Here is a 26,883-nt window from a genome sequence, read left to right as displayed (position 1 = left end):
AGCCTCCAAGAAAGGAGAGCCCTTCACCTTCCAAGGGAGTCCATTCCAGCTCTTACCAATAATTGGAATCTCCTTTCTTGTAACTTGAATCCATTGTTTCAGGTCCTACCCTCCAGAGCAGGAGAAAACAAGCTTGTGGAGGCGGGTGTGGAGGACTCTCTGGTCCTGAATGGGGTAACTGTGCCTCTGAAGGACCAGGTGCGCAGCCTGTGAGTCATTTTGGACTCACAGCTGTCCATGGAGCCGCAGGTCAATTCTGTGTCTGGGGCAGCTGTCTACCAGCTCCTCCTGGTACGCAGGATGAGACCCTATCTGCCTGCGGACTGCCTCACCAGAGTGGTGCATGCTCTGGTTATCTCCCGCTTGGACTACTGCAATGCGCTCTACGTGGGGCTACCTTTGAAGGTGACCCGGGAGACTACATCTAATCCAGAATGCGGCAGCTAGACTGGTGACTGGGAGCAGCTGCTGAGACCACATAACACCAGTCTTGAAAGACCTACATTGGCTCCCAGTACGTTTCCGAGCACAATTCAAAGTGTTGGTGCTGACCTTTAAAGTCCTAAACGGCCTTGGTCCCGTATATCTGAAGGAGCGTCTCCACCCCCATCATTCTACCCAGACACGGAGGTCCAGCGCCGAGGGCCTTCTGGCAGTTCCCTCACTGTGAGAAGCAAAGCTACAGGGAACCAGGCAGAGGGCCTTCTCAATAGTGGCACCCACTCTGTGGAACGCCCTCCCAGCAGATGTCAAAGAGAAGAACAACTACCAGACTTTTAGAAGACATCTGAAGGCAGCCCTGTTTAGGGAAGCTTTTCATGTTTGATGCATTACTGTATTTTAATATTTTGTTGGAAGCCGCCCAGAGTGGCTGGGGAAGCCCAGCCAGATGGGTGGGGTATAAATAAATTATTATTATTATTATTATTATTATTATTATTATTATTATTATTATTATTATTATTTCCATGTGAAAGCCCTTGAGTTATTTGAAGATGGCTATTATAATTGATCGCTTCTTATCCAGGCTAACCATACCCAACTCCCTCAACCGTTCCTCATAAGGCTTGGTTTCCAGACCCTTGATCATCTTGGTAGAGCATCTGATTAACATAGAGAAGGTCCCAGGTTCAAATATCTGAAGGACTGCCACATGGTAGATAGAGCAATCTGTGAGCCAGCCCCCACGTGTGTGGGGAGAGCGTGGGCCCGCAACCCCACCTCCTCTCCAGTTCGGAAGTGGCTTTAGCTCATTGCAAGGAGGCCAGCTCTTACTAATAAGCTTTCTTCACTTCTCCATCCCTTTCCATTAAAGATTCTGCTGGGGCAGAAATACAACACGTCCGTTGACTGGTGGTCCTTTGGAGTCCTTCTGTACGAGATGTTGATTGGTCAGTCTCCCTTCCATGGTCAGGACGAAGAGGAACTCTTTCAGTCGATCCGCATGGACAGCCCGTTCTACCCTCGATGGCTTGACAAGGACGCAAGGGACCTTCTTGTGAAGGTCAGGTCAAGAGAGGGAGGCAGGGATGGAGGAAGGATTGGACTGAGCAAGATCCCTTTCTACAGGAATAATTTTCCCTCATCTTTTCCTCACATTGGTTCCTTTGCACTAAATACGGTCATTTTTCCTGATGGAATTTACTTTTAAAGATAAAATAAGAATTTATCTTTAAGGGTGTCTCCAGACTGCCTCTGTTTTGGGGTCACAGTGGTACCTCAGTTTAAGTACTTAATTCGTTCTGGAGGTCCATTCTTAACCTGAAACTGTTCTTAACCTGAAGCACCACTTTAGCTAATGGGGCCTCCTGCTGCCGCCGCACTGCCAGAGCATGATTTCTGTTCTTATCCTGAAGCAAAGTTCTTAACCTGAAGCACTATTTCTGGGTTAGCGGAGTCTGTAACCTGAAGTGTATGTAACCCGAGGTACCACTGTATATCGCCCTTCACCCGTAGATCTCAGGGCAATCCACAACATAAAAATGCAAGATAAAAAGCACAAAATACATACCGTATTTTTCGCTCTATAACACGCACCCGACCATAACACGCACAGACATTTCCCCTTACTTTTTAGGAGGAAAAAAGTGAGTGTTATGGTGCAAAAAATACGGTAATAAAAACAAGAAGCAAACAACAGTCAGTGCTGTGGTTTTTTTAATTTAGCATTCTTTCAATTTCCAGCTGTTTGTAAGAGAACCGGAAAGGAGACTGGGAGCGAAAGGGAACATCCGCCAACATCCCTTTTTCCAAGAGATCAACTGGGAAGCCATTGAAGCGAGAGCAGTCGAACCCCCTTTCAAGCCTAGAGTGGTGAGAGAGAAGGGAAAAAACCTTAACCTTTCTGAGTTTCTTTGCTTCTCTTCGCAACTAAAAATGAATGATCCCTTGCAGATCAGAGGGGAGGTGGTTGAGTTTCCTTGTTTGTGGACTCCAGATAATCTTACCATGTTTAGACTCATTTTTTTTAGATTCAGATAGGTAGCCTGGTCTGACGCAGTCGAAATAAAAATAAAAAATTTTCCAGTAGCAGCTTATAGACCAACTAAGTTTGTTCTGGTATAGGCTTTCGTGTGCATGCACACTTCTTCAGATGCATACAAAAGCTCGTACCAGAACAAACTTAGTCGGTCTATAAGGTGCTACTGGACAATTTTTTATTTAATTTTTTTTATTTAGACTTTTTTGTTTGCTTGTTTTTAAAATTATTTCTATGCAACCTTTCATATACCGTATATATTTTTAAAAATGCCAGGGCAGCTTCAAGGGTGATAAAACAGCGTTGAACAAAAAAGATATCTGAAATATACTCGGAGTTGAGTATGGATTTCATGCTCTTTATTCAGCTCATAGTAGTGAGGAACGCAAGTTCCCCCGAAATGTCTGCTTTATATACATTATTTACACAATGGGCCCCACGTGATTGGCTAATTCCGGGATTCTCCTGTAGGCCAATCAGGTTGCGGATTCACCTAAACCTGGAGCTGGATTGGGTGGCTCCTGCAGATCAATCAGACTGCTGCATTCTGGATCCTATTGTTCTAGGACCAATCAGACTGCTGCATTCTGAATCCTATTGTTCTAGGACCAATCAGACTGCTGCATTTTGGATCCTATTCAACTCAGTACATAACAATATCAAACATCAGTTACAGTTCCAGCAGCGAGAGAAGCCGGGGGAGGCTAATCCATTAGGGCAAATGGGGCTTTGGCCAGCCCTCGCCTCTCTGTCTTCTTATTTACAACCTGTCCAGAAGGTGCTGCTGCTTGCTAGCTGTCTCTCAAGCTTGCCTCTTGTAGAACTCAATAGCAGAGAGGATGGGCACAAAAGTAGAGCTCATTGGTTCTGGCGCCACCTACTGTTGGGCTCCTTTCCTTCTGCCCTATGGGTCCCAATGGCCACCGACCACCACTGCAGTCAGGAAGAGCTTGGGAGAATCACTAAAGGCTTGGAGGACTACAAATTCCATCACCCTTCATCCTGGCTGGGGCTGATGGGAGTTAGAGAGCCACAGGGATCCCTGGCCCTGTTTTTAAAGGTTCAAGAGCATCTTCTTAATGCAGGGGCAGGTGCCATATTGCCCTCCCAAGGTTGCTGGATTCCCATCTGCCTAGCCGGTAGTCAGAGATGATGGGAGTTGTAGTCCAGCAACAACATCTGGAAAGCACCACATTAGCTTAAGCAATGTTTCTTAAACCTGGGTCTTCAGCTGTCGATGGACTACAACTCCCATCATCCCTGACCACTGGTCCTGCTATCTAGGGATGATGGAAGTTGTCGTCTGCTGGAAACCCAGGTTTGAGAAACATTGTGCAACTCTCCCGATTCCATTTCTGATGTTTCTAACTCCGTTTTCCCTCTCCCTTCTGCAAGAAATCCCCGGGCGACTGCAGCAACTTCGACAAAGAATTTCTGAACGAGAAACCCCGGCTGTCGTGCGGGGACCGGAGCCTCATCAACAGCATGGACCAAAACATGTTCCGAAGCTTTTCCTTTACCAACCCCATCATGGAAAAGTTGCTCTCCTGAGAGACAAAAGCCCTGGGATCAAGGTGGCTTCAAGAACAACAACAACCATGGCCTCCAAACTCCCAACTGGCGGACGTCATGCTTCTCACTGGACGACGGCGGTGGTGGCCTGGATCCAAGTGTGCCCTTCTCCCGGTAGAAAGTCTCTTCTGCTAACAGAAGGGCTGCTTCCGACCTGGCAGAAGGAGGGTTGCACGAGAGAGGTGACCCCAAATTCCAGGGAAGTTCTTTCGTTTGAAGAAGCTCTCGCACAAGATTTTGCAGAAGCTCAGAGGCCAGGGCTGGAGGGCGGCTTCACTGGGCAGCACCTGAAGGCATTCAACCAACTTAGCCGGTATAGGGCAGGCTGCATGGCCCACATCACTGTATCCTCCATCATCTGCTGCCAATTACTGCCTGCCGCCCGAGGCAGCCGCCTCACTCTGTCCAACAGGAGCACCGGCCCTGCTGGGAGACGGTGATTTCCTCCCAAGCAAATGGGCAGTGGCAACAGCTGCAAGGACGATGGGGATAGCATACACAGAGAGGAAGACCCACTGAGAACATCTTCCCCAAAGTCTCCTGGAACTGGCACCGCACAGGCTCTTTTCAAGACCACGAGTTTTTACATGCCATGGCTAGCTATCTTCCTCATTCACCATGTTTCACACCTGGCAATTCAGCCCCTGACACACTGCACCGTGGTTTGACAGAACGGCACTAATACATTTTCGCCTCCTGCTATCTTCCTCATTCACCGTGTTTCACGCCTGGTAATTCAGCCCCTGACACACTGCGCCGTGGTTTGACAGAACGGCACTAATACATTCTCGCCTCCTGCTATCTTCCTCATTTACCATGTTTCACGCCTGGCAATTCAGCCCCTGACACACTGCACCGTGGTTTGACAGAACGGCACTAATACATTCTCGCCTCTTGCTCGAGGTGTTTGGATCTGAGCCACTGTGGTTTGCTGAATGGTGTGGATGTCCCAGGAGGAACATATCTGCGATAACCTGGGGGCCTTTTACTCAGTTCCATCGTTCTGCCCTGCAGTGGAGAACCTCTGGTCTTCAGACCTTATAAGGTCCAACAGGGATCCTAACTGGCCTGTGAGGATGTTTTCTCCAAACCACATGCACTTGCCTACCCTGAACACTGTACATGGCATCAGGCCAGATGTAGACGTATCTGCAAAGGAGGAATGAGGAGCTTAAAGTGGGCTCCCCATTATTCCCTCTCAGGACCAATCAGCTGATCTTCACTGACAGGGAGCCCCACTGGGATTGGCTGAGCCAAGGAGTAAGCTGTCAGGCATGCCCTCATTCAGCCAATGGGGTGACCAGCTTTGATCAGCTGATGAGTCCTGAGAGACATCGTTTTTGCAGCAGTTTGCGTTCAAAATGCAGACAACTGGACTTTAAGGGTGAGGGCTGTCAGTGCCAATCAGCTGAGAGCCCTCATTCTGAAGTCCATTTGCAAGCAGTTTGCATACGAACTGGACTTCAATGTGAGCCGCATCGTATCAAGTCCTCCACATTTCCGTTAGTGTCCCGATCTACCTCCTTCGTCCTTTCGAGATCCTGCTGTGATCCTGTGAGGGAAGATCTCGGTCTTGTGAGTTCCACCTCACAGGATTGTCGAGTCCCTGTGTGGTTTAACTCACCTGTGAGAGCTCCTCCAGATTGTTCGGATCTCTCTCTCTGTGGGACTCATGCGATAACTCACCCCCGTTTAGCTTCAAGAGATACTGTGTGTTTCTCGTTTGATGCAGGCACTTTCCAAAGGCCATAGGTCAGTGGTAGAGAGCATGTGCTTTGCATGGAGAAGGTCCCAAATTCAATCCCTGGTGTGGCGATCACACAGAGTCCCCGGACGTTTAACGGTCTATTGATCCCTGTGCCACCACTGTGCTCGCTTCCCCGCTGCCACCAACCCGTTACTCTCTTACTGTCAGAAAGTTCTTCCTGATGCTTAGTCGGATTCTTCTTTCTTGTAACTTGAATCCGTTGGTTCGGGTCCTGCCCTCCAGAGCAGGAGAAAACAAGCTGGCTCCATCCTCCATGTGACAGCCCTTGAGATATTTGAAGATGACTCACATCTCCTCCCAGTCTCCTCTTTTCCAGCCTAAACATACCCAGCTCCTTCAACCATTCCTCATATGGCTTGGTTTCCAGACCCTTGATCATCTTGGTTGCCCTCCTCTGCACATGTTCCAGTTTGTCCATATCCTTCTTAAATTGTGGTGCCCAGAATTGGACACAGTATTTCAGGTGTGGTCTGGCCAAGGCAGAATAGAGTAGTACTATGACTTCCCTTGATCTGGACACTATACTTCTGTTGATGCAACCTAGAATAGCATTCACTTTTTTTGCTGCTGAATCACCCTGTTGACTCATGTTAAGCTTGTGGTCGACTAAAATCCCTAGATCCTTTTCACATGTACTACTGGCAATCCTGGTGCGGCTGGTTCTTCCTGCGTAAGTGTAGAACCTTAAATTTGTCCCTACTGGAATACATTTTGCCCAGTTCTCCAATCTGGTAAGATCGTCTTGAATCCCAATTCTGTCTTCAGGGGGTTGAACCTTGGAACCTTCTGCATGCAAAGCAGATGTCCAGCCACTGAGATATGGACCACTTACATCAAAAGGTGATGTTCGCCATCCTTCGCATAAGTGTGTCTCATGCGGTGGCATAACTAAGACCAGAAGTTCCATGTCTGCTGTGTATCTTGCCTTAGCCATAGCCTAACTTATTACTCTGCCCAACATCAGGTGGCCCAGCCTCTACTGAGAAGGACCCTGCAAATAGCACACAAATCTATGTGGCTCAGCCTTCCCACTCTAATCTTTGCAACACGCAGCTCTACTGTTTGCCCTGCCTATCATAATGATGGGCATTTTGCTCATATGTACATAGGACTTCTAGTGGTGCTCATTCAATAGGTCTCCATAATCTGTTGTTGTTTTCCCCCTCGGGTCAAAGGAGAGCTCCCTCTGTGTGCATACGGGTTGCAGTCTTTAATTAGATTTGTTAATAATACAGATTTTTGAAAACTGTTTGTGATGTTTGTACAGGTAAATAAAATGTTGTCCACGGTAATGGGAGCAAATGTTTTTGTAGGCAGACCAAAGCAGGTAACGCTCATAATGGCTGCAATGCGCTGTTCAGTAGTACGTTGCATCAGAGCTGGCCTTAAGAGATGTTCATTTCTGAAAGTGAAAAGCATGATATGAAGTTTTATGACGGTTAATAATAATAATAATAATTTGTTTATACCCAGCCCATCTGGCTGGGTTTCCCCAGCCACTCTGGGCGGCTTCCAACAAAACACTAAAATACAATAACCTATTAAACATTAAAAGCTTCCCTAAACAGGGCTGCCTTAAGATGTCTTCTAAAAGTTTGGTAGTTGTTTTTCTCTTTGACATCTGGTGGGACGGCATTCCACAGGGCAGGTGCCACTACCAAAAAGGCCCTCTGCCTGGTTCCCCGTAACTTGGCTTCTCGCAGCAAGGGAACCGCCAGAAGGCCCTCGGTGCTGGACCTCAGTGTCCAGGCAGAACAATTTCTCACTTGTCCTTTTGCTCATGAGGTGATAAAGGTCACCTCTTTCTCTCTTGAAAAATACATCTGGAGGAGGAAATTGGAAGGACGCCGCTCTTTCCCACTTCCTGTTTCAGGTCTATGGTCTTTTCAAAGTTCAGGTTAATTCTACTGGATCCATCTTTAACTAGATCACTTCGAAAGGTTTAGCGTGTGAACTTTCTATTTCTCTTAAGGGGAGGGGGCTGATCCCAAGGTGGGGAGAGAGAATTGACCAAAGGGAGAAACACCTATAGCACTCAAATTTCAAAACAAATGTCACTGGTAAATGTAGACCAGGGGCGGCTAGCTGTTTTTCACCCGAAGGCCACATAGCAACCTCCCAGGGGCCACGTATCAGCAGAGAGTGTGGGCAAAAGTAGGTGTGGCCGCCCTTCACCCAGAACCTCTTTCAGCGAATCCATCCAGGCCAGTTGAGGAGCTGGGGTTGTATCAGCCCATTTCTGTGCATCAAATGATCAATCTGATTACCAGGAAAGGAGACAGGTGAATCCCCACCAGGGCTCTCGGCGTTGCCCATCCCATCGCTGCTGTATCTGCTTTCTTTTTCTGCTTTTTTGCCTCCCCTGCCAGAATTGGTGGAATCTTAAGCGGGGGGACAAAACAAAAATGCTTTAGGGGGATGGATTAAACCCTCTCTACTGGGTGGCGCTGTGGGTTAAACCACAGAGCCTAGGACTTGCCTATCAGAAGGTCGGCGGTTCGAATCCCCGTGACGGGGTGAGCTCCCGTTGCTCGGTCCCTGCTCCTGCCAACCTAGAAGTTCGAAAGCACACCAGTGCAAGTAGATAACTAGGTACCACTCTGGTGGGAAGTAAATGGCGTTTCCATGCGCTGCTCTGGTTCGCCAGAAGCGGCTTAGTCATGCTGGCCACATGACCCGGAAGCTGTACGCCGGCTCCTTCGGCCAATAAAGCAAGATGAGCGCCGCAACCCCAGAGTCAGCCACGACTGGACCTAATGGTCAGGGGTCCCTTTACCTTTACCTTTACTGGGTGTTATACATTCCTGGTGCAGACAAGGCTGAGCTCCTAGGACCACTGGTCTGACTCAGTAGACTTGTTCACACATTGTCAGGCATGGAGAGTACTCCCTTCCCTTCAGTAACTTCACAGATAATAATAATAATAATAATAATAATAATAATAATAATAATAATAATAATAATAATAATATTTATACCCCGCCCTCCCCGGCCAGAGCCGGGCTCAGGGCAGCTAACACCAGTAAAATTACAGTAAAAACATAATGGGGGGGCAATTTAAAATACAGGTTAAAATGCCATTTAAAATGCAGCCTCATTTTAAAAGTAGCCCATAAATCAAAACCGTAAGGGTTTTGTCAGACTGAGTCCAAACCAAAGGCCAGGCGGAACAGCTCCGTCTTGCAGGCCCTGCGGAAAGATGTCAAGTCCCACAGGGCCCTAGTCTCTTGTGACAGAGCATTCCACCATTTCGGGGCCAGCACTGAAAAGGCCCTGGCCCTGGTTGAGACCAATCTAACTACCTTGCGACTTGGGACCTCCCAAATACTGTCATTTGTGGACCTTAAGGTCCTCCGCGGGGCATACCAGGAGAGGCGGTCCCATAGGTACGTGGGTCCTAGGCTACATAGGGCTTTAAAGGTCAAAATTAACGAATTAACCAGAATCAATGAGCAGCTGATAGATTTATGGTCCTTTTATTACAGTGTCATGTTGCAAGCACAAATACACAGCTCTCCGCAAGGCAGGCAGTTGCCTAGTCTAATCCTCCTTCCACACCATTTTGGGTGCCAACGGAAATTTCCTCCATCCCTCTGACACCTTTGCTCTCTGATACATTCGGACCTCCGACTCCGAAGGGGGGGTCCTCCATGCTCTCAAGTGACGTCTCATCTAGCTGCCCCCTCCCTTCTGGTTCTGTCGTCATTATCTCGTAACTGTTGGAAATTCAAGCCTTATCAGGAGAAACTGGCCACTCTCCAGGCACCTGGCTTGATCTCCTTGTTGACCTCCCTGTCTGCGTTACCCGGCAGGATACAGGCTAGGTCACGATCGGCGATCCTCCTCAGCGTGAGAAGGACACACCACTCTTCCCTGCTCCCTGCTCCCCCCAGGGAGGGGAAAGAGATAGACAGAAATGTATTTACATGCCTTTATTTCTGTCTTTGCAGCATTACAGAGAAACGCATCTGCTCTCTTCAAACTCCAACAGCAAAGAGACAAACTCCACCTCCTGTACTTCCTGTACAGGTCAAATTACACTCTGAGCTAACATCCGGTGCTCAGCACTGTGAATAGACTGTCCCTTTGTTCCCAGGGTACAGTCCCAAACATTCCCATCATGTTTTGCTTTCCAGCCAGCTGTAGTTCGCTGCCGCATTGCTCCTTTTCCGTAACATTAACTGTGTAACTCCTCCCTAAGCTGGTCAACTTCTGCCTCTCTCTTTGCTTCTGAACACGCTCTGGGCTGGGGGGGGGGGTGCGATTCTGCCCCCTCCAGCTTTCCATCGGAGAGAAGCCAGTCTGCCGTAGAATGCATTACCCAGAACTCGTCTTCAGACCATTCGCTGACACACATTGTACTGAACGCAAGTACAAACTGTCCCTACGCATTTGCAAGTGTTTGCAAAAGATTGCACACTGCTTGATTTGCAAATCTCGGCTGCTACATACACGGGACTCCATGAACCTTGGAGATTACATGTGCATAACCTTGCACACCAGCTATTTATGGGCACAGGCACACAGAGCACACCTGCTGAATGCAACCCGTGAACACCACTGCCGTGTACACGGGTTGCACACTCAAATGTAACGTGTGAACACAATGCAAGACATCCTCCCTGATTGCCACTAAATGGAAATCTCAGGACACTCCAACAAAGGAAGCATGGATTTGTAAATTAAGTGAGTATATAGAATTCGTAAAATTAACTTCAATTATAAGATATCAATCAAATCAAAAGTTAAGAATGGAGCGGAAGTATTTCAAAGATTATATGTCGAAATATTGTTCTAAAAGTGACGTGCTAATAGGCTTAGAATAAAAAAATGTAAGCAATAATGAAACCAATAAAGAAAGAAGGAAAATTCAGAATTTAACAAAAAAAAAATTATTATAGAATGCAAGGGGGGAAAGGTAGAAAGAAATATAAAGAAGTCGAATTGCTGAGGAGGGAAGTGGAGGGTGGTGGGTTTTATAATTAAGTGTATAATTATGCAGCTGTTGTAATTTAGATGTTATATTTTATGTGAGGGACTCATTGGGAATTTTGGTTATTATGTATATATGTTGTTGTTTAGTCGTTTAGTCGTGTCAGACTCTTCGTGACTCCATATACCAGAGCACGCCAGGCACTCCTGTCTTCCACTGCCTCCCGCAGTTTGGTCAAACTCATTCTGGTAGCTTCGAGAACACTGTCCAACCATCTCATCCTCTGTCTTCCCCTTCTCCTTGTGCCCTCCATCTTTCCCAACATCAGGGTCTTTTCCAGGGCGTCTTCTCTTCTCATGAGGCGGCCAAAGTATTGGAGCCTCAGCTTCAGGATCTGTCCTTCCAGTGAGCACTCAGGGCTGATTTCCTTCAGAATGGATAGGTTTGATCTTCTTGCAGTCCATGGGACTCTCAAGAGTCTCCTCCAGCACCAGAATTCAAAAGCATCAATTCTTCGGCGATCAGCCTTCTTTATGGTCCAGCTCTCACTTCCATACATCACTACTGGGAAAACCATAGCTTTAACTATATGTTAAGTTTCAGTAACAATTCAAGACACCCTCCCTGCGTTCTCTTCAATTGCTTTTGCGTGATGCCGGGCTTGTCCCCGAGAATGAGCAAGCCCCGGCCGTGGGTCATGTGCAGACCGAGCAAGCCTTTTGGTGCTTCTCACGTTTTGAGATACCATCACCGCTTCTGGAAGACAGCCAGGCAGCTCGGCTGAGGATGACTCACTTTGCAAGAAACACCTGTCGACACTCGGTCACAATCGCCTCTCTATTTAAAGGAAATCTTAGCAGGGTGAGATTGTCATCAACCCAAAGTAAAAAGGGAGCTTGGCTCCTCTCAGTCGAACGACTTGGAACAGCTTGACCTGCTAAATTTCCACTTGTCGCAACAGACCTGGGTATTTCACGTGGGAGCGAAGAACAAAGAACCTCAGGAAACACGTTTGGCGTTATTTGTTTATTTTAAGCCTTTGCTAACCTGGCGTTATGGCAAACGCTCCTCCCCCTGGCTTGAGCCCCCAAAATAAAATGAAACAGAAGAGTAAGCAAGAGGCAGGGCTGTCAAACACAAACCTGAGAGATTGTCTTATTCCACACATGCACTCTTGACGGCCTCAATCTGCGGAACTGGCACTATTACTGTTGACACATGCCTGTTCTACATTTGTAAGAAATTGATATTTTAGTGTGGCAGCACTTTGGAATTCCCTGCCTATTGACACCAGGCAGATGCCTTCGTTGTTCTCTTTTCGACACCTGCTAAAAATTCCTTTTGTTTGAACAAGCCTACCCAGATATATAGAACGTTGACATGTACCGTATTTTTTGCTCTATAAGACTCATTTTTTCCCTCCTAAAAAGTAAAGGGAAAGGTGTGTGCGTCTTATGGAGCAAATGCAGGCTGCACAGCTATCCCAGAAGCCAGAGCAGCAAGAGGGATTGCTGCTTTCACTGTGCAGCGATCCCTCTTGCTGTTCTGGCTTCTGAGATTCAGAATATTTTTTTTCTTGTTTTCCTCCTCCAAAAACTAGGTGCGTCTTGTGGTCTGGTGCATCTTATAGTGCGAAAAATACGGTATTTTAATCTGTTTTTAGCTTATTGCTGTTTTTAGTTTTTATTTTTAAGTTCTAAGTGCTTGTAAGTGTTTTCTTTTTTTCTTTATCTTTTGTAAACCACTTTGAGGTTTGTTGCGGGGTGAGGGGTTACTCTCAAAGGGTATACAGTCATACCTCGGGTTACAGACGATTCAGGTTGTGTGTTTTCGGGTTGCGAACCGCGTTGAACCCGGAAGTACCAGAACAGGCTAATTTCAGGTGTCGGCACTCGTGCATGTGCAGAAATACTAAATCACACTTTGCGCATGCGCAGAAGCACTGAATCGCAACCCGTGCATGCACAGACGTGGCGCTGCGGGTTGTGAACGCTGCGGGTTGAGAACGTGCCTCCCACACGGATCACGTTCGTAACCTGAGTGTCCACTGTATAATTTTAATGAAAGGAACGAATCAGATACATTGACATTTCTGGGGGGGGTGAGCGCGATGTGTCATGCGCGAGTTTTTTCTCTGTGGGGGAAATCGGTAAACATAACCCATGAAATCACATGGAACCCTGAACAGCCACAGCCACTCAGCATAGGAAAATCTAAGCAAGCTGGTGTAATGTAGCTCCAATTCCTAGGTTCCTAACTTCTGCTTAACTTGCGGTGAAACAGGACATTGTGAAGGTGAAGAATGGCTTTCTCTGCACTTTTCTGAGCCTCTGCAGAAGGAGGATGGACTGCAGGGTCAAATAATGACTTCTTCTCATGGAGATGTGGGCGGAGAAGTTGGCACATGAGAGCATCATGTGTAGGGGCTACTGATGCAAATGCAGGGCGTTCAACTGCGTTTGGAAAAAATCTATTGTCCTGTGGTGCTCGTGCTTTTACTAAGCAGTGAGTCAGCAGGAAGAAAGACATGAGGGGATGTTCGGTTATTTGAGAGTCATTTCAAAAGAAGCAAGAAAGAATGTGAAACCACTCTGGTTCGGCTGAACTGCAGCGCTTACAAAGACCAAGAATTTCACAAGGACTCAGAGAAATAAAGTCTTTGTAGTGCAGGAAGCACCCCAGAACAAAGTAAGTGTTTCAGGGAAGCTGCCGTTGGCACGATACCAGCACCACCGTTGCAATCATTGTCATTTTTCAGACGCTCGATGCATATTCATAGCTGTCAACTTACAGATTTGAAAATAAGGGGCCAGCAGCCTCGAAAAAAAGGGATCAGCAGCCAAAATAAGGGATTTTGGCTTAGTTTATACAAAAATCCACCACTGATGGAGCCATGCTGCTTTGGCTGCCACTGACCGTGTTTTCCAGGGGGTTGGACTAGATGACCCTAAGGGTCTACAACTCCAACTAAAGAAAAGTGGCAGACAAAACTGATGAACGACGTCGAGATGGCAAAGCTTACAGGCAGAATTAGAAACCAGGAAGAGGACCTCTTTAATAAAGAATGGGGAAAGTTTATAATTTATTTGAAAAGCTATTGTAAAGAGTTACATACATTGGTAGGATAGACAGAAAACCTGTAGTAAAAATTTGAATTATGGATGGACAAATGGTTTATAAAAATAGAGTTAGGAAAGGGATGCAGAGGGGGAAATCACTACATTAAGATGCTGCACTGGTTGGAGGGTCTGCTAAGCAGCATGTCGGGGCTGCCATCGTCCTGGTGCAAGGAGTTCCATCGGCCCTTCCCCGCCCGAGAGAGGGGAGGAAGGAGAGAGAGAGACTCTCGCCCCCGCCATCCGTGAGCCCGGCATGAGGCAGTTGCGGCGCTGCCGCGGCCACTGAAGCACCGCCCTTCTGCGTCCCTCCCCATCCCCTCCTCTTCCTCCCCCCTCAGGCCGCCACCGCTGCCGCCTCCGGCTTCCCCTGGCATTGCGGCGGAAGTCTCACAAGAGAGGGGCAGCCTGCCCACCCGCCGCTACCCGTCTCCTCACGACGCGCCCCTGAGGGGGGAAAGGGAGAGACGGAGATGCGGCAGCTCGTGCGCGCTCTCTCTTGCGCGGCGGAGGCCCCTGAGCTGCTGCTTCCCTCCCGAGCCGGGCGAGCATGAAACCATAAGGGACAGCAGCGGAACACAGCACTGGGATAAGGGAGTTTCCCGCCAAATAAGGCACGATTGACAGCTATGGCATATAGGGTCTCCAAGCAACTTTTGATGCGGGGGGGGGGGGGGGACAACCCAGAGCAATATGCTGCTAACAATAACCTCTAAAGCAAACCCAACAAAATATCCGCAGGGAAGAAGAGTTTGGATTTGATATCCCGCTTTATCACTACCCGAAGGAGTCTCAAAGTGCCTAACATTCTCCTTTCCCTTCCTCCCCCACAACAAACGCTCTGTGAGGTGAGTGGGGCTGAGAGACTTCAGAGAAGTGTGACTGGTCCAAGGTCACCCAGCAGCTGCATGTGGAGGAGCGGGGAAGCGAACCCGGTTCACCAGATTACGAGTCCACAGCTCTTAACCACTACACCACACTGGCCCAGAGGCGTAAGAACATGAGAAAAGCCTTCTGGATCAGGCCAATTGCCCATCTAGTCCAGCAACCTCTTCTCCCAGTAGCTAACCAGATGCCTGTGGAAAACCCACAAGTGTGAGATCTGAGGGCGAGAGCATTTCCCCTCCTGTGGAAGCCAAACACAGTTATATCATGGCTAGCAGCCATTGGCAGCCCTCTCCTCCGTCAATTTGTCTAAACCTCTTTTAAAGCCATCTAGATTGGTGGCCATCACTGTCTTGTGGGGGGGTGGAGTTCCATAGTTTAACTCTGTGCCGTGTGAAGAAGTACCGTATTGTCCTGAATATCTGCCTCACTTTTCCCCCCAAATTCCACCATGAAAAGTTAAAGTGCGGCTTAAATTTGCGACCTTACAAAAAATTGGCATTTATGATATCGCTGCTGAAACAGACGTACGGTAAAACGGAATGGGTGTGAGTGCCTGCAGATTTTTAAGGGAGCGACTTATTTACGGGTATTGTCTTTTTTTCTTTCTTCCCCTTGAATTTTAAAGGTGCGGCTTATATTTGGGTGCAGCTTATATTTGGGCCAATACGGTACAGTGGTACCTCGGGTTAAGAACTTAATTCGTTCCGGAGGTCTGTTCTTAACCTGAAACTGTTCTTAACCTGAGGTACCACTTTAGCTAATGGGGCCTCCCGCTGCTGCCACGCCGCAGCCACACGATTTCTGTTCTCATCCTGAAGCAAAGTTCTTAACCCGAGGTACTATTTCTGGTTTAGCAGAGTCTGTAACCTGAAGCGTATGTAACCCATGGTACCACTGTACTTTCATTTAGCTGTCTTGAATCTTCCAGCAGTCGCTGCCATTCAGGACACACAATTCCCAGCTAGGCAGACACGTTCCTGTCTCCCTGTTCATTTTGCCACCAAGGGTACCACATTTCCCAGATGGTCAAGCCGCTGTTCCATACTACATCGGTGGACATCCACCTGCATCAGCCGACCCAGGGCATTGCAGATTTCCCCATCTCGCTCAAAGCCTTTGACGTTGAAGATGCATTTCTTAGGTGGGGTCAGTGGGTGGCAGTGTTGTCTCTCCATCAAATCATTCCTCAGCCACAGGCAAGGCAAATCAGCAGAGATTTAGCGAATAGGCTTGGCTGGAGTCCCACATCGTGAGATGCACAAAGTATTATCCTACGTCAGCAGGCATATGTACGTACAGTGGAACCTCGGGTTGCGAACGTGATCTGTGCGGAAGGCATGTTTGTGACCCGCAGCGCCGCGTCTGCGCACGTGCGGGTCGCGATTCGGCACTTCTGCGCATGTGCAAAGCTCAATTTAGCGCTTCTTTGCATGCGCGAGTGCCAAAACCCAGAAGTAATCTGTTCTGGTACTTCTGGGTTTGGCGCGGTGCGCAACCCGAAATCGCGTAACCTGAAGCGTCTGTAACCCGAGGTACCACTGTATTTGGGTGCAGAGTGGGAAATGCAAGCAGCGAAGCTCAATGGAAATTACATGCCAAAAAAATAATAATAATACAGTGACAATTGCATTAAAGCTTAAAAGAGCACACGAGTCTTTTCTGAAGTACACCCCATATCGTTCAATGGGGCTTTGTCGCTAGTAAATGAATGCAGCCGGAATGCGTACAGAGCCACAGGTAGGACAGTAAAAGTGAAACCAGCCACCCCCTGATGGCAAACAGTTTCTCTCATCCCTCTTCCTCTGGAAACAGCTCCCTTATGAAGACTCCTGGGGCTTCAGGAGGGTGGGGGAAACCAGGGTGGACTAACCATTGCCTGCTGGTGGTCTCTCACCATCAGGGGAGTCGGGAATCGAACCGGGGACCTTCTGCATGCAAAGCAGATGCTCTGTTGTTGTTTAGTCATTTAGTCGTGTCCGACTCTTTGTGACCCCCTGGACCAGAGCACGCCAGGCACTCCTGTCTTCCACTGCCTCCCACAGTTTGGTCAAACTCATGTTAATAGCTTCGAGAACACTGTCCAGCCATCTCGTCCTCTGGCGTCCCCTTCTCCTTGTGCCCTCTGTCTTTCCCAACATCAGGGTCTTTTCCAGGGAGTCTTCTCTTCTCATGAGGTGGCCAAAGTATTGGAGCCTCAGCTTCAGGATCTGTCCTTCCAGTGAGCACTCAGGACTGATTTCCTTCAGAATGGAGAGGTTTGATCTTCTTGCAGTCCATGGGACTCTCAAGAGTCTCCTCCAGCACCAGAATTCAAAAGAATCAATTCTTCGGCAATCAGCCTTCTTTATGGTCCAGCTCTCACTTCCATACATCACTACTGGGGAAACCATGGCTTTCACTATACGGACCTTTGTTGGCAAGGTGATGTCTCTGCTTTTTAAGATGCTGTCTAGGTTTGTCATTGCTTTTCTCTCAAGAAGCAGGCGTCTTTTAATTTCGTGGCTGCTGTCACCATCTGCAGTGATCATGGAACCCAAGAAAGTAAAATCTCTCACTGCCTCCATATCTTTCACTTCTATTTACCAGAAGATGATGGGACCAATGGCCATGATCTTCGTTTTTTTGATGTTGAGCTTCAGACCATATTTTGCGCTCTCCTCTTTCACCCTCATTAAAAGGTTCTTTAATTCCTCCTCACTTTCTGCCATCAAGGTTGTGTCATCTGCATATCTAATGAGCTAAGGCCCTTTCCTCTCTCTCTCTCTCTCTCTCTCTCTCTCTCTCTCTCTCTCTCTCTCTGCAACTTGCCACACCTCTTTATTCCTAGGCCTTTTCCTTTGCCCAACTGCCTTCTCCCTGCTCCAGAACCTGACTGCCCCCAACTGCAAGCTTTCTTCCAACTTGCCTGATTTCTTACAACTTCATACTCTCCTCCCGCATCTGGTATCCTGTCGATGGACTCCAATTCCTGGCAGTTTTGACGAGCAGGGCCAACATGCAAGGATGATGGGAGCTGTAGTCTAGCAGCGTCTGTTGCCGATTCCAGCCTCAATAAGGCTGCCTTATCGTGCACCTTTTTCTATACACAGAAGGCCAAATCATGTTAGCTTTCCTCCATACTAAAGTTGGACCAGCTGCCCGGTGGACACTGCTCTCTATCTGTCATCGGCTCTGGCGCCCCCTGCTGCTGGTCTCCCAGCCTTCCGCCCAGCCAGACCCAGTGGGAACCAGTTTATTCCGTTTTACAGACGTTTCACTAGCTGCTGGTTTCCGCTTCCTGTCTGACCTTTCACGTGGCTGTCAAGCCGCTTCCAGAGATATCGCACAGCGCTCGTTTCCATGTTATTTGCTATCAGAAAAAACGACAACATTTGTGTTATGTACTGAAGTTCTCACCCTGGCCCAGCAGGGGGATACTGTAGATAGTTATGCAAATAAGGGATTGAAAGTGACGTTCAGTGATTGGATAGTTTTAGAAAGTTGATACAGTTACATTGTACTGGAGCTCTATATAAGCAGACTGACTGAACCCTTCAGTTCAGTTCTGTCCTGGCCTGTGAATAAACAAGAGCTGTTTGAAGAATCGCTGTGTCGTCTGATATGTTCACCCACAACTTAACAATTTGCGAGTAAGGCAGAGCGGTAAACTTGCACTAATACAATTCCCGGAAATGGCTTTCAGGTCGTGTGAAAGCTCAGACATAAAGCACAATTTAACAGTTAGGGGGAAATCAGAAAAACAGCATAAACTGACTTATTTGCCTTTATTTTCTGAGGACTACCGTTCTTGCTAGCCTGGCTCACGTCGACACAACGAAAGGCAGCCCGTTTGGTGACAGGGAAACTTGGCAATGGCTGCATTTATATGATTCAGGGCCTTTGCTGATGCTCAAATCACAAGGTTCCTGGAACACCAAATGCAATCAAAGGGGAATAAAACAGCAGCTAAGCTCCTGGGCTTTAAACAGGATGGCAGCTATTGTGTTTGCCCGCCGCTTACTTCAGCAAAGCCCCACAAAAGGCCGGCCGAGGTATATAAATAGCTCCTCTTTACAAAGGAAACTTCGTCAAACCAGCGGTTGCTAAAGCTGGCCTAGAGAGCTCCTGGGCCTTGGGCTGCTCACGCGACGGTCACTGAAGTGGGGTTACCTTGTGGCAACACTGCCCTGTGTAAAATCAACTTAAAAGTGCTCAGCAAGACCCCATCCCATATGTTTCCAGTGAAATAAAAAAAATAAGGATATATATATATATATATATATATGTGTGTGTGTGTGTGTGTGTGTGTGTGTGTGTGTGTGTGTATAAAATAAATGTTCATGGATGTGCAAGGCAAACATGTACATAAATGTATAGGCCACATGTTTGAGGCAGCACAGGAGGGCAGTCCTGGAGCCATTTTGGCTCCCAAACTGACCAAATGTTTTCTCTGCAAGGTCGAGGAAAATGGAAAAGCCTCCCCATTGTCTTTTCCTTCACAAATCCTGTCTTAAGGGTATGCCTGTGTATGGATAGGGTGAGCCTGTGACCTGGCTCAGGAACTAGGTATTTGTCACTACAAAAGACTAGCCAGGCTCCCCAGCAACATTTTGGAGGTCCCAGGTTGCAAAGTGGTTAGGTTGGCCTCAACTAGGGCCAGGGCCTTTTCAGTACTGGCCCCGACTTGGTGGAACACTCTGTCACAAGAGGGCCCTGTGGAACTAATTATTTGTCATTACAAAAGACTGGCCAGGCTCCCCAGGGTATCCAATCAAGTAAGCATTAACAGGTAACCTGCCCGACAGGAGGTAAACAAAGCACTCAGATTTCTGTTGTAGACCGCCCTTTCTGTGATGTAGGTATGATGTATCTGGGGGTGGTCTTGGACTCCAGGGCGGGCAATATAAAATGTCTATATAAGGGCGGACGCACCTTGGTTCGAGGTCTTCCTCCTTCTCCTGCATGTGAGGGGAGCACCCTGTTGCAACAGTTCGATAAAGATCAGACTTACTAGCTTCTTTGCTTCTCAGTATTCTCTGGTTGGCCTCTGTTATTTTCTCCTACCGATGGAGAACCTGCAAAGGACTCTGTAAGGGCTCTTGTGACCCCCATAAGGGGATAAGGGCAGATTTTCATTTATTACACCAGCATTAGATATATAAACAAGGGGCCAACTAGGGTTGCCATGTTTCAAAAAGAGAAAATCCAGACACGAAATTTGTGCTATTTTGGGCAAAGTTGTTGAGCTTCCCCACCCCCCGTCCCCCAACTTTTCAGTGATTTCTGCTCGGACGCTGCTTAAGGGGGCTGAATTCCGGACATACAGCAACCCTACCTTAAACCAAGGTTACAGTTGCCAACACAAAAGGTCTCATTGCCATTTTGGGGACAAAATGATTCTAAAGTTTGGTTCTCCAAATGATGGACTGACTGTGATTGATTCTCAGTTAAACCTCTGGCTAGTTCAGATGGCAACCTTGAGCGAGGTTTAGAAGACTGAGAAGTGAAAGAAGAAAAGTCCCGTGTTCCAGGGACAGTTCGCATAACTATTCACCTATTCCGACCTCTTTTTCTTAATAGCGACATGGAGAATTCATAACATAAGAATATTCTCCACAACCGTGAGCAGGGCACTGGGATGGGGTAAGTGAAGACAAGCAACAGCAATTGGGGGTCGCATAACTCCATAGCCTCCAACATTTATCCAATGAAAATGTTGTTGTTGTTTAGTCATTTAGTCGTGTCCGGCTCTTTGTGACCGCCTGGACCAGAGCACGCCAGGCACTCCTGTCTTCCACTGCCTCCCACAGTTTGGTCAAACTCATGTTAATAGCTTCAAGAACACTGTCCAACCATCTCATCCTCTGTCTTCCCCTTCTCCTTGTGCCCTCCATCTTTCCCAACATCAGGGACTTTTCCAGGGAGTCTTCTCTTCTCATGAGGTGGCCAAAGTCTTGGAGCCTCAGCTTCAGGATCTGTCCTTCCAGTGAGCACTCAGAGCTGATTTCCTTCAGAATGGAGAGGTTTGATCTTCTTGCAGTCCATGGGACTCTCAAGAGTCTCCTCCAGCACCAGAATTCAAAAGCATCAATTCTTCGGCGATCAGCCTTCTTTATGGTCCAGCTCTCACTTCCATACATCACTATCCGATGAAAATATTTTCTGATGAAAATAGGGATGTCCTAAGGAAAATCAGAAACTGGGACAGCTTCTGTAAATCCGGGGCTGTCCCTGGAAAATAGGGGCATTTGGAGAATCTGGGTTGTGACCCTTGCGGTCATTTCTGGTTGCAGCAAAGAACGGAACTGTCTTAAGAAAGCCTCTCTTGCTTGTTTCTGTTTCCTCGTCTTCCCCCCACAAACACTAGAGGGTGCTGGAGCTATATTTTAAGAACTCATTTGGGTCCGACTATTGTGAGATAAAAGGTGCCTGGCCACAGACATTATTACAAAAGCTCTGCTTCCCAGGCACGCATCCTGCTTGGAAGACGCAGTTGAATGCATCCCTTTCTTCCTTAGCAGTTCCCTAGTGCTGGAATGCCCTTCCATCTAGTGCCTCTTTTTTATTTCATTTAAGCTCCACTCCTCCAGCAAACCACTACTATGACATCTGAAAGCAGACCTGTATAGGGAAGTTTTTAATGTTTGATGTCTTACTGTGTTCTAATTTGTTGGAAGCTGCCCAGAGTGGCTGGGGCAACCCAATCAGATGGGTGGCATATAAAGAAATTAACTTACTACTACTACTACTACTACTACTACTACTACTATAAAGGTAAAGGGTAAAGGGACCCCTGACCATTAGGTCCAGTCGTGACCGACTCTGGGGTTGCGGCGCTCATCTCACTTTACTGGCTGAGGGAGCCGGAGTACAGCTTCCGGGTCATGTGGCCAGCATGACTAAGCTGCTTCTGGCAAACCAAAACAGCGCACGGAAACACCGTTTACTTTCCCGCCGGAGCGGTACCTATCTATCTACTTGCACTTTGACATGCTTTTGAACTGCTAGGTTGGCAGGAGCAGGGACCGAGCAACGGGAGCTCACCCCGTTGCGGGGATTCAAACCGCAAGTCCTAGGCTCTGTGGTTTAACCCACAGCGCCACCCACGTCCCTTTGCTACTACTATATCTTGCCTTTAATTTTAGAATAAGCTTCCATGCAGGAGCTAGAATGCAAGACAGTGGTTCTCAAACTTCTGCCTCTGGGCCACACTTTCAGAATAAAAATTTGCTTGTGCCACACCAATTATTATTATTATTATTGATAAGAAATCCATCGCAAAACATAATTAGGATTGCCCCGGTATCTTGCTCTCGGTTTGAAAAGATATCTATCCATATTCTGCAAGCAATATTAATAATAATTCATACCATACTATACTACACTGAAATGTTTAAACATTCCTTAAATTGTCCTCAAATCTTTCTGCCACGCTTGCTGTCCACTCCTGCCACACCAACGTGTTTGCCGCACAAAGAGAGAAACAGAGTACTTCACCTAGGAAATTGCAGCCTCCTAGGTTCCTTTCTAAGAATTGCAGCAAAGAAAAATGTGAATATGTTGTGAATCGGCCTGATTATGTTGTGAACCCAGTGGCGTAGCGTGGGGGGTGCAGGGGGGGCCGGCCGCACCGGGCGCAACATCTGGGGTTAGGGCAAATCCACGGGTTAGGGGGCGCAAATCCACGGGTTAGGGGGCGCAAATTACTTGCCTTGCCCCGGGTGCTGACAACCCACACTACGCCACTGTGTGAACCAGCCTGAGACCTATGGGTATAGGGCAGTTTACAAATTTAATAAATAAAAGGGGGGCAGAAAAGAAAAACAGCTCAACTGCAAGCTGAAATTACAGGGCGGCCTGGGGCAGTACTGGGCTTTGCCATACGCATTGCACGCATCGGAATTTAAATCAATGTCCCCAAATAGCTCTACGGAAAGTTATGAATGGAAACATGTCCTGGGATGACCTCACTCCGCCTACCCCTAGGCAGAGTGGTGCATTTTCTCCCCCTCTCTGTGTCTGAGGTCTTTACGTTTCAACAACCATCACTGAAGCAGGAGAGAGTTGGGTTGAATGAAACTGGCCTGCCTTCTGCTTGGCTATTCTGCCACCTCCCTATGCCTTGTGATAAATGCGTAATGCCCTAGGTTTTGAAGGTGACCTTGGAGGTTCACAGACTGAAATCGGTTGGGAATGAGCTATCTATCTTGGGTCCCAGGCAATGCACGATTGAGGCAAGCTTTATTTCAGGATGAGAAACCTCCGTTCCATATTGGTGTGTGCGTTTGCCTGAAGAGACCATGCACGAAAGCACTTTGTGATAAAGGTGTAACGTTGCACCGCAACTTGGATGGCGTGTCGTGTGTAATAAAAGTAAATCTGCCCTTATTCCCTTCTGGGGGACACAAGAGCCCTTATAGAGTCCTTTGCAGATTCTCCATCGGTCGGAGAAAATAACAGAGGCCAACCAGAGACTATTGAGAAGCAAAGCAGCTCGTAAGCCTGATCTTTATTAAAGCTGTTGCAACAGAGTGCTCCCCTCACACGCAGGAGGATGGAGGAGGACCCAGAACCTAGGTGTGTCTACCCTTATATAGACATTTTAAATTGCCCGCCTTGGAGTCCAAGACTACCTCCCAGATACATCATACCTACATCACAGAAAGGGCGGTCTACAACAGAAATCTGAGTGCTTTGTTTACCTCCTGTCGGGCAGGTTACCTGTTAATGCTTACTTGATTGGATACCCTGGGGAGCCTGGCCAGTCTTTTGTAATGACAAATAATTAGTTCCACAGGGCCCTCTTGTGACAGAGTGTTCCACCAAGTCGGGGCCAGTATTGAAAAGGCCCTGGCCCTAGTTGAGACCAACCTAACCACTTTGCAACCTGGGACCTCCAAAATGTTGTCATTTGTGGACCTTAAGGTCCTCCGTGGGGCATTACAGGAGAGGCAGTCCTGTAGGTACATGGGTCCTAGGCCCATGTACCTAGGACTCCCCCCCAAAGAATCCTGGGAACTGTAGTTTGTCAGGGTGCTGGGAATTATAGTTCTGTGAGGGGGATCAGCTACAGTTTCCATGATTCCCTAGGAGGAGCTATGGGCTTTACATGTTCCTTAAACATCTGGTGCGCACACAGTCGCAGAGAGTGGGACCACAGCTAGACTTCGCTTTTCTCACCCACACTTCTCGCTTTAAGAGATGCTGAAGGCTTTTTCCAGGCCAACAGCAGTTGGGAATCCTAGCACACCTGCCCAAGGCGCAGGCCATCCCAGTGCTCTCTGAAGCCTCCTGATGTTCCGACCTCTCCTGTTGTGAGTCACTGGCAGGGAATGAGCACACATACAGAGAGAGGGAGGCTGCATCTGTCAGTAGTTTTCCATCCTTCCCACAGCCTTACATAACAAGAGCACATTTTTTAAAAGAAATGTAACTGGAGGGCAGAACCCCAGTCGTCACTGCGACAGCTACCCTCTCCTCTTCCCCGCAGGCTGGTCTGCAACAGACTTCTGCAAACCTCAGTCTTTGGGGCACATGGAAATAAGTTGGCAAAGTCGGGTGGAGGAAGGAGACAGACTCTCTATGTTAAGGCAGGGGTAGGAAAAGAGCTCTATTTACATAATAAACATTCAAAGTGTTGGTGCTGACCTTTAAAGCCCTAAACGGCCTCGGTTCAGTATACCTGAAGGAGCGTCTCCACCTCCATCGTTCTGCCCATACGCTGAGGTCCAGCGCCAAAGTTACAGGGAACCAGGCAGAGGGCCTTCTCGGTAGTGGCACCCGCCCTGTGGAACGCCCTCCCATCAAATGTCAAAGAGAAAAACAACTACCAAACTTTTAGAAGACATCTGAAGGCAGCCCTGTTTAGGGAAGCTTTTAATGTTTAATAGGTTATTGTATTTTAGTATTCTGTTGGAAGCCGCCTAGAGTGGCTGGGGAAACCCAACCAGATGGGCAGGGTATAAATAATATATTATTATTATTATTATTATTATTATTATTATTATTATTATTATTATTAATAAGCAAGCAGTCGTCTACGTGGGGCTACCTTTGAAGGTGACCCGGAAACTACAGTGGTACCTCGGATTAAGAACTTAATTCGTTCTGTAGGTCCGTTCTTAACCTGAAACTGTTCTTAACCTGAGGTACCACTTTAGCTAATGGGGCCTCCTGCTGCTGCCATGCCACCGCTGCACAATATCTGTTCTCATCCTGAAGCAAAGTTCTTAACCCAAGGTACTATTTCTGGGTTAGCGGAGTCTGTAACCTGAAGCGTCTGTAACCTGAAGCATCTGTAACCTGAGGTACCACTGTACAACTAATCCAGAATGCAGCAGCTAGACTGGTGACTGGGAGCGGCCACCAAGACCACATAACACCGGTCTTGAAAGACCTACACTGGCTCCCAGTACGTTTCCAAGCACAATTCAAAGTGTTGGTGCTGACCTTGAAAACCCTAAACAGCCTTGGCCCAGTATACCTGAAGGAGCGTATCCACCCCCATCATTCAGCCCGGACACTGAGGCCCAGCGCCATAGGCGCCGACTCCATGGGGCTTGAGGGGGCTCGAGCCCCCTCAAAAAAATTTTGGGGGGGCTCAGCCCCCCCAATAATCTCGGGCGGGCGCCCTTCCAGCAGAGCGCCGCCGCCGTCCCCCGCCTCCTCCCCACCTGCTCCTTCGCCAGCCAGCCAGCCGCGCGCCCTAATCGGAGAGCCCCGGCCGTCCCCCGTGAGATTAGGGAATCCCCGGGGGCGGGGGATCCTGCCTCGCAGCTTCGCAGCACCACCGCCACTGCCAAGGCACTGCCGGAAATCCCGCGAGAACAGGGGAATCCCGACTGGCCACACCTCCGAGCCAGCCAATCGGCTGGCTGGGGGGGCGTGGCTTGCCCTATTTAGGGCCGGAGCCACTTTATTTGCATATTCATGAGCTTATTTATTATTCATGAGCTTTCCCGGGCCCCCCCAATATTTTTTCTAAGTCCGCGTCCCTGCCCAGCGCCAAGGGTCTTCTGGCGGTTCCCTCACTGCGAGAAGCCAAGTTACAGGGAACCAGGCAGAGGGCCTTCTCGGTAGTGGCGCCCGCCCTGTGGAACACCCTCCCACCAGATGTCAAAGAGAAAAATAACTACCAAACTTTTAGAAGACATCTGAAGGCAGCCCTGTTTAGGGAAGCTTTTAGTGTTTAATAGGTTATTGCATTTTAGTGTTCTGTTGGAAGCCGCCCAGAGTGGCTGGGGAAGCCCAGCCAGATGGGCGGGGTATAAATAATAAATTATTATTATTATTATTATTATTATTATTATTATTATTATTGCCCATAAGCAAGCAGTCGTCTACGTGGGGCTACCTTTGTAGGTGACCCGGAAACTACAGTGGTACCTCGGGTTAAGAACTTAATTCGTTCTGGAGGTCCGTTCTTAACCTGAAACTGTTCTTAACCTGAGGTACCACTTTAGTTAATGGGGCCTCCCACTGTTGCCGTGCTGCTGCTGCGCGATATCTGTTCTCATCCTGAAGCAAAGTTCTTAACCCGAGGTACTATTTCTGGGTTAGCGGAGTCTGTAACCTGAAGCGTCTGTAACCTGAAGCATCTGTAACCTGAGGTACCACTGTACAACTAATCCAGAATGCAGCAGCTAGACTGGTGACTGGGAGCGGCCACCAAGACCACATAACACCGGTCCTGAAAGACCTACATTGGCTCCCAGTACATTTCTGAGCACAATTCATAGGGTTTGTGCTGACCTTTAAAGCCCTAAACAGCCTTGCTCCAGTATACCTGAAGGAGCATCTCCACCCCCATCGTTCTGCCCGGACACTGAGGTCCAGCACCAAGGGCCTTCTGGAGGTTCCCTCATTGCGAGAAGTGAGGTTACAGGGAACCAGGCAGAGGGCCTTCTCAGTAGTGGCTCCCTCACTGACCATCCTTTGGCAGTCAGATTGTTGGTTAAGAGTCTAGGGAGGCCATCAGCAATGGAAGCGAACAGAAAGGAGGTGGTCTCTTGATGGCTGGAAATCTCTCCGAGTTGATGAATGAGATACCCACCCATGCTCAAATAGGGTGACACACTTCTGGCTGAGGGGACAGGGCAGGTGGATGTGAGTGTGTGGAACAGCAGCCAGCAGTTCAGGAAGAGGGTAA

The 26,883-nt window shown here is 48.1% G+C and overlaps 1 protein-coding gene and 1 long non-coding RNA gene across 2 annotated transcripts in view; both read left to right on the top strand.

Annotated features, from left to right (window-relative positions):
* Positions 1-6,990, top strand: part of PRKCQ (protein kinase C theta) — a 53,363-nt gene extending 46,373 nt beyond the window's left edge. Inside the window, exons 16-18 of the mRNA XM_081210021.1 lie at positions 1,316-1,504; positions 2,185-2,313; positions 3,875-6,990. Coding sequence (XP_081066147.1) covers positions 1,316-1,504; positions 2,185-2,313; positions 3,875-4,030 — 474 coding nt within the window. The 3' untranslated portion in view covers positions 4,031-6,990. The remainder of the gene's footprint in view (positions 1-1,315; positions 1,505-2,184; positions 2,314-3,874) is intronic.
* LOC308595853 overlaps positions 1-26,883 on the top strand; it is a 222,866-nt gene that overhangs the window by 48,903 nt on the left and 147,080 nt on the right. The window lies entirely within an intron of this gene.

This window comes from Podarcis bocagei (genome assembly GCF_964188305.1).
Source record: "Podarcis bocagei genome assembly, chromosome: 10".
NCBI classification, from domain to species: Eukaryota; Metazoa; Chordata; class Lepidosauria; order Squamata; family Lacertidae; genus Podarcis; species Podarcis bocagei.
This window is presented reverse-complemented; position numbering and strand designations above follow the sequence as displayed.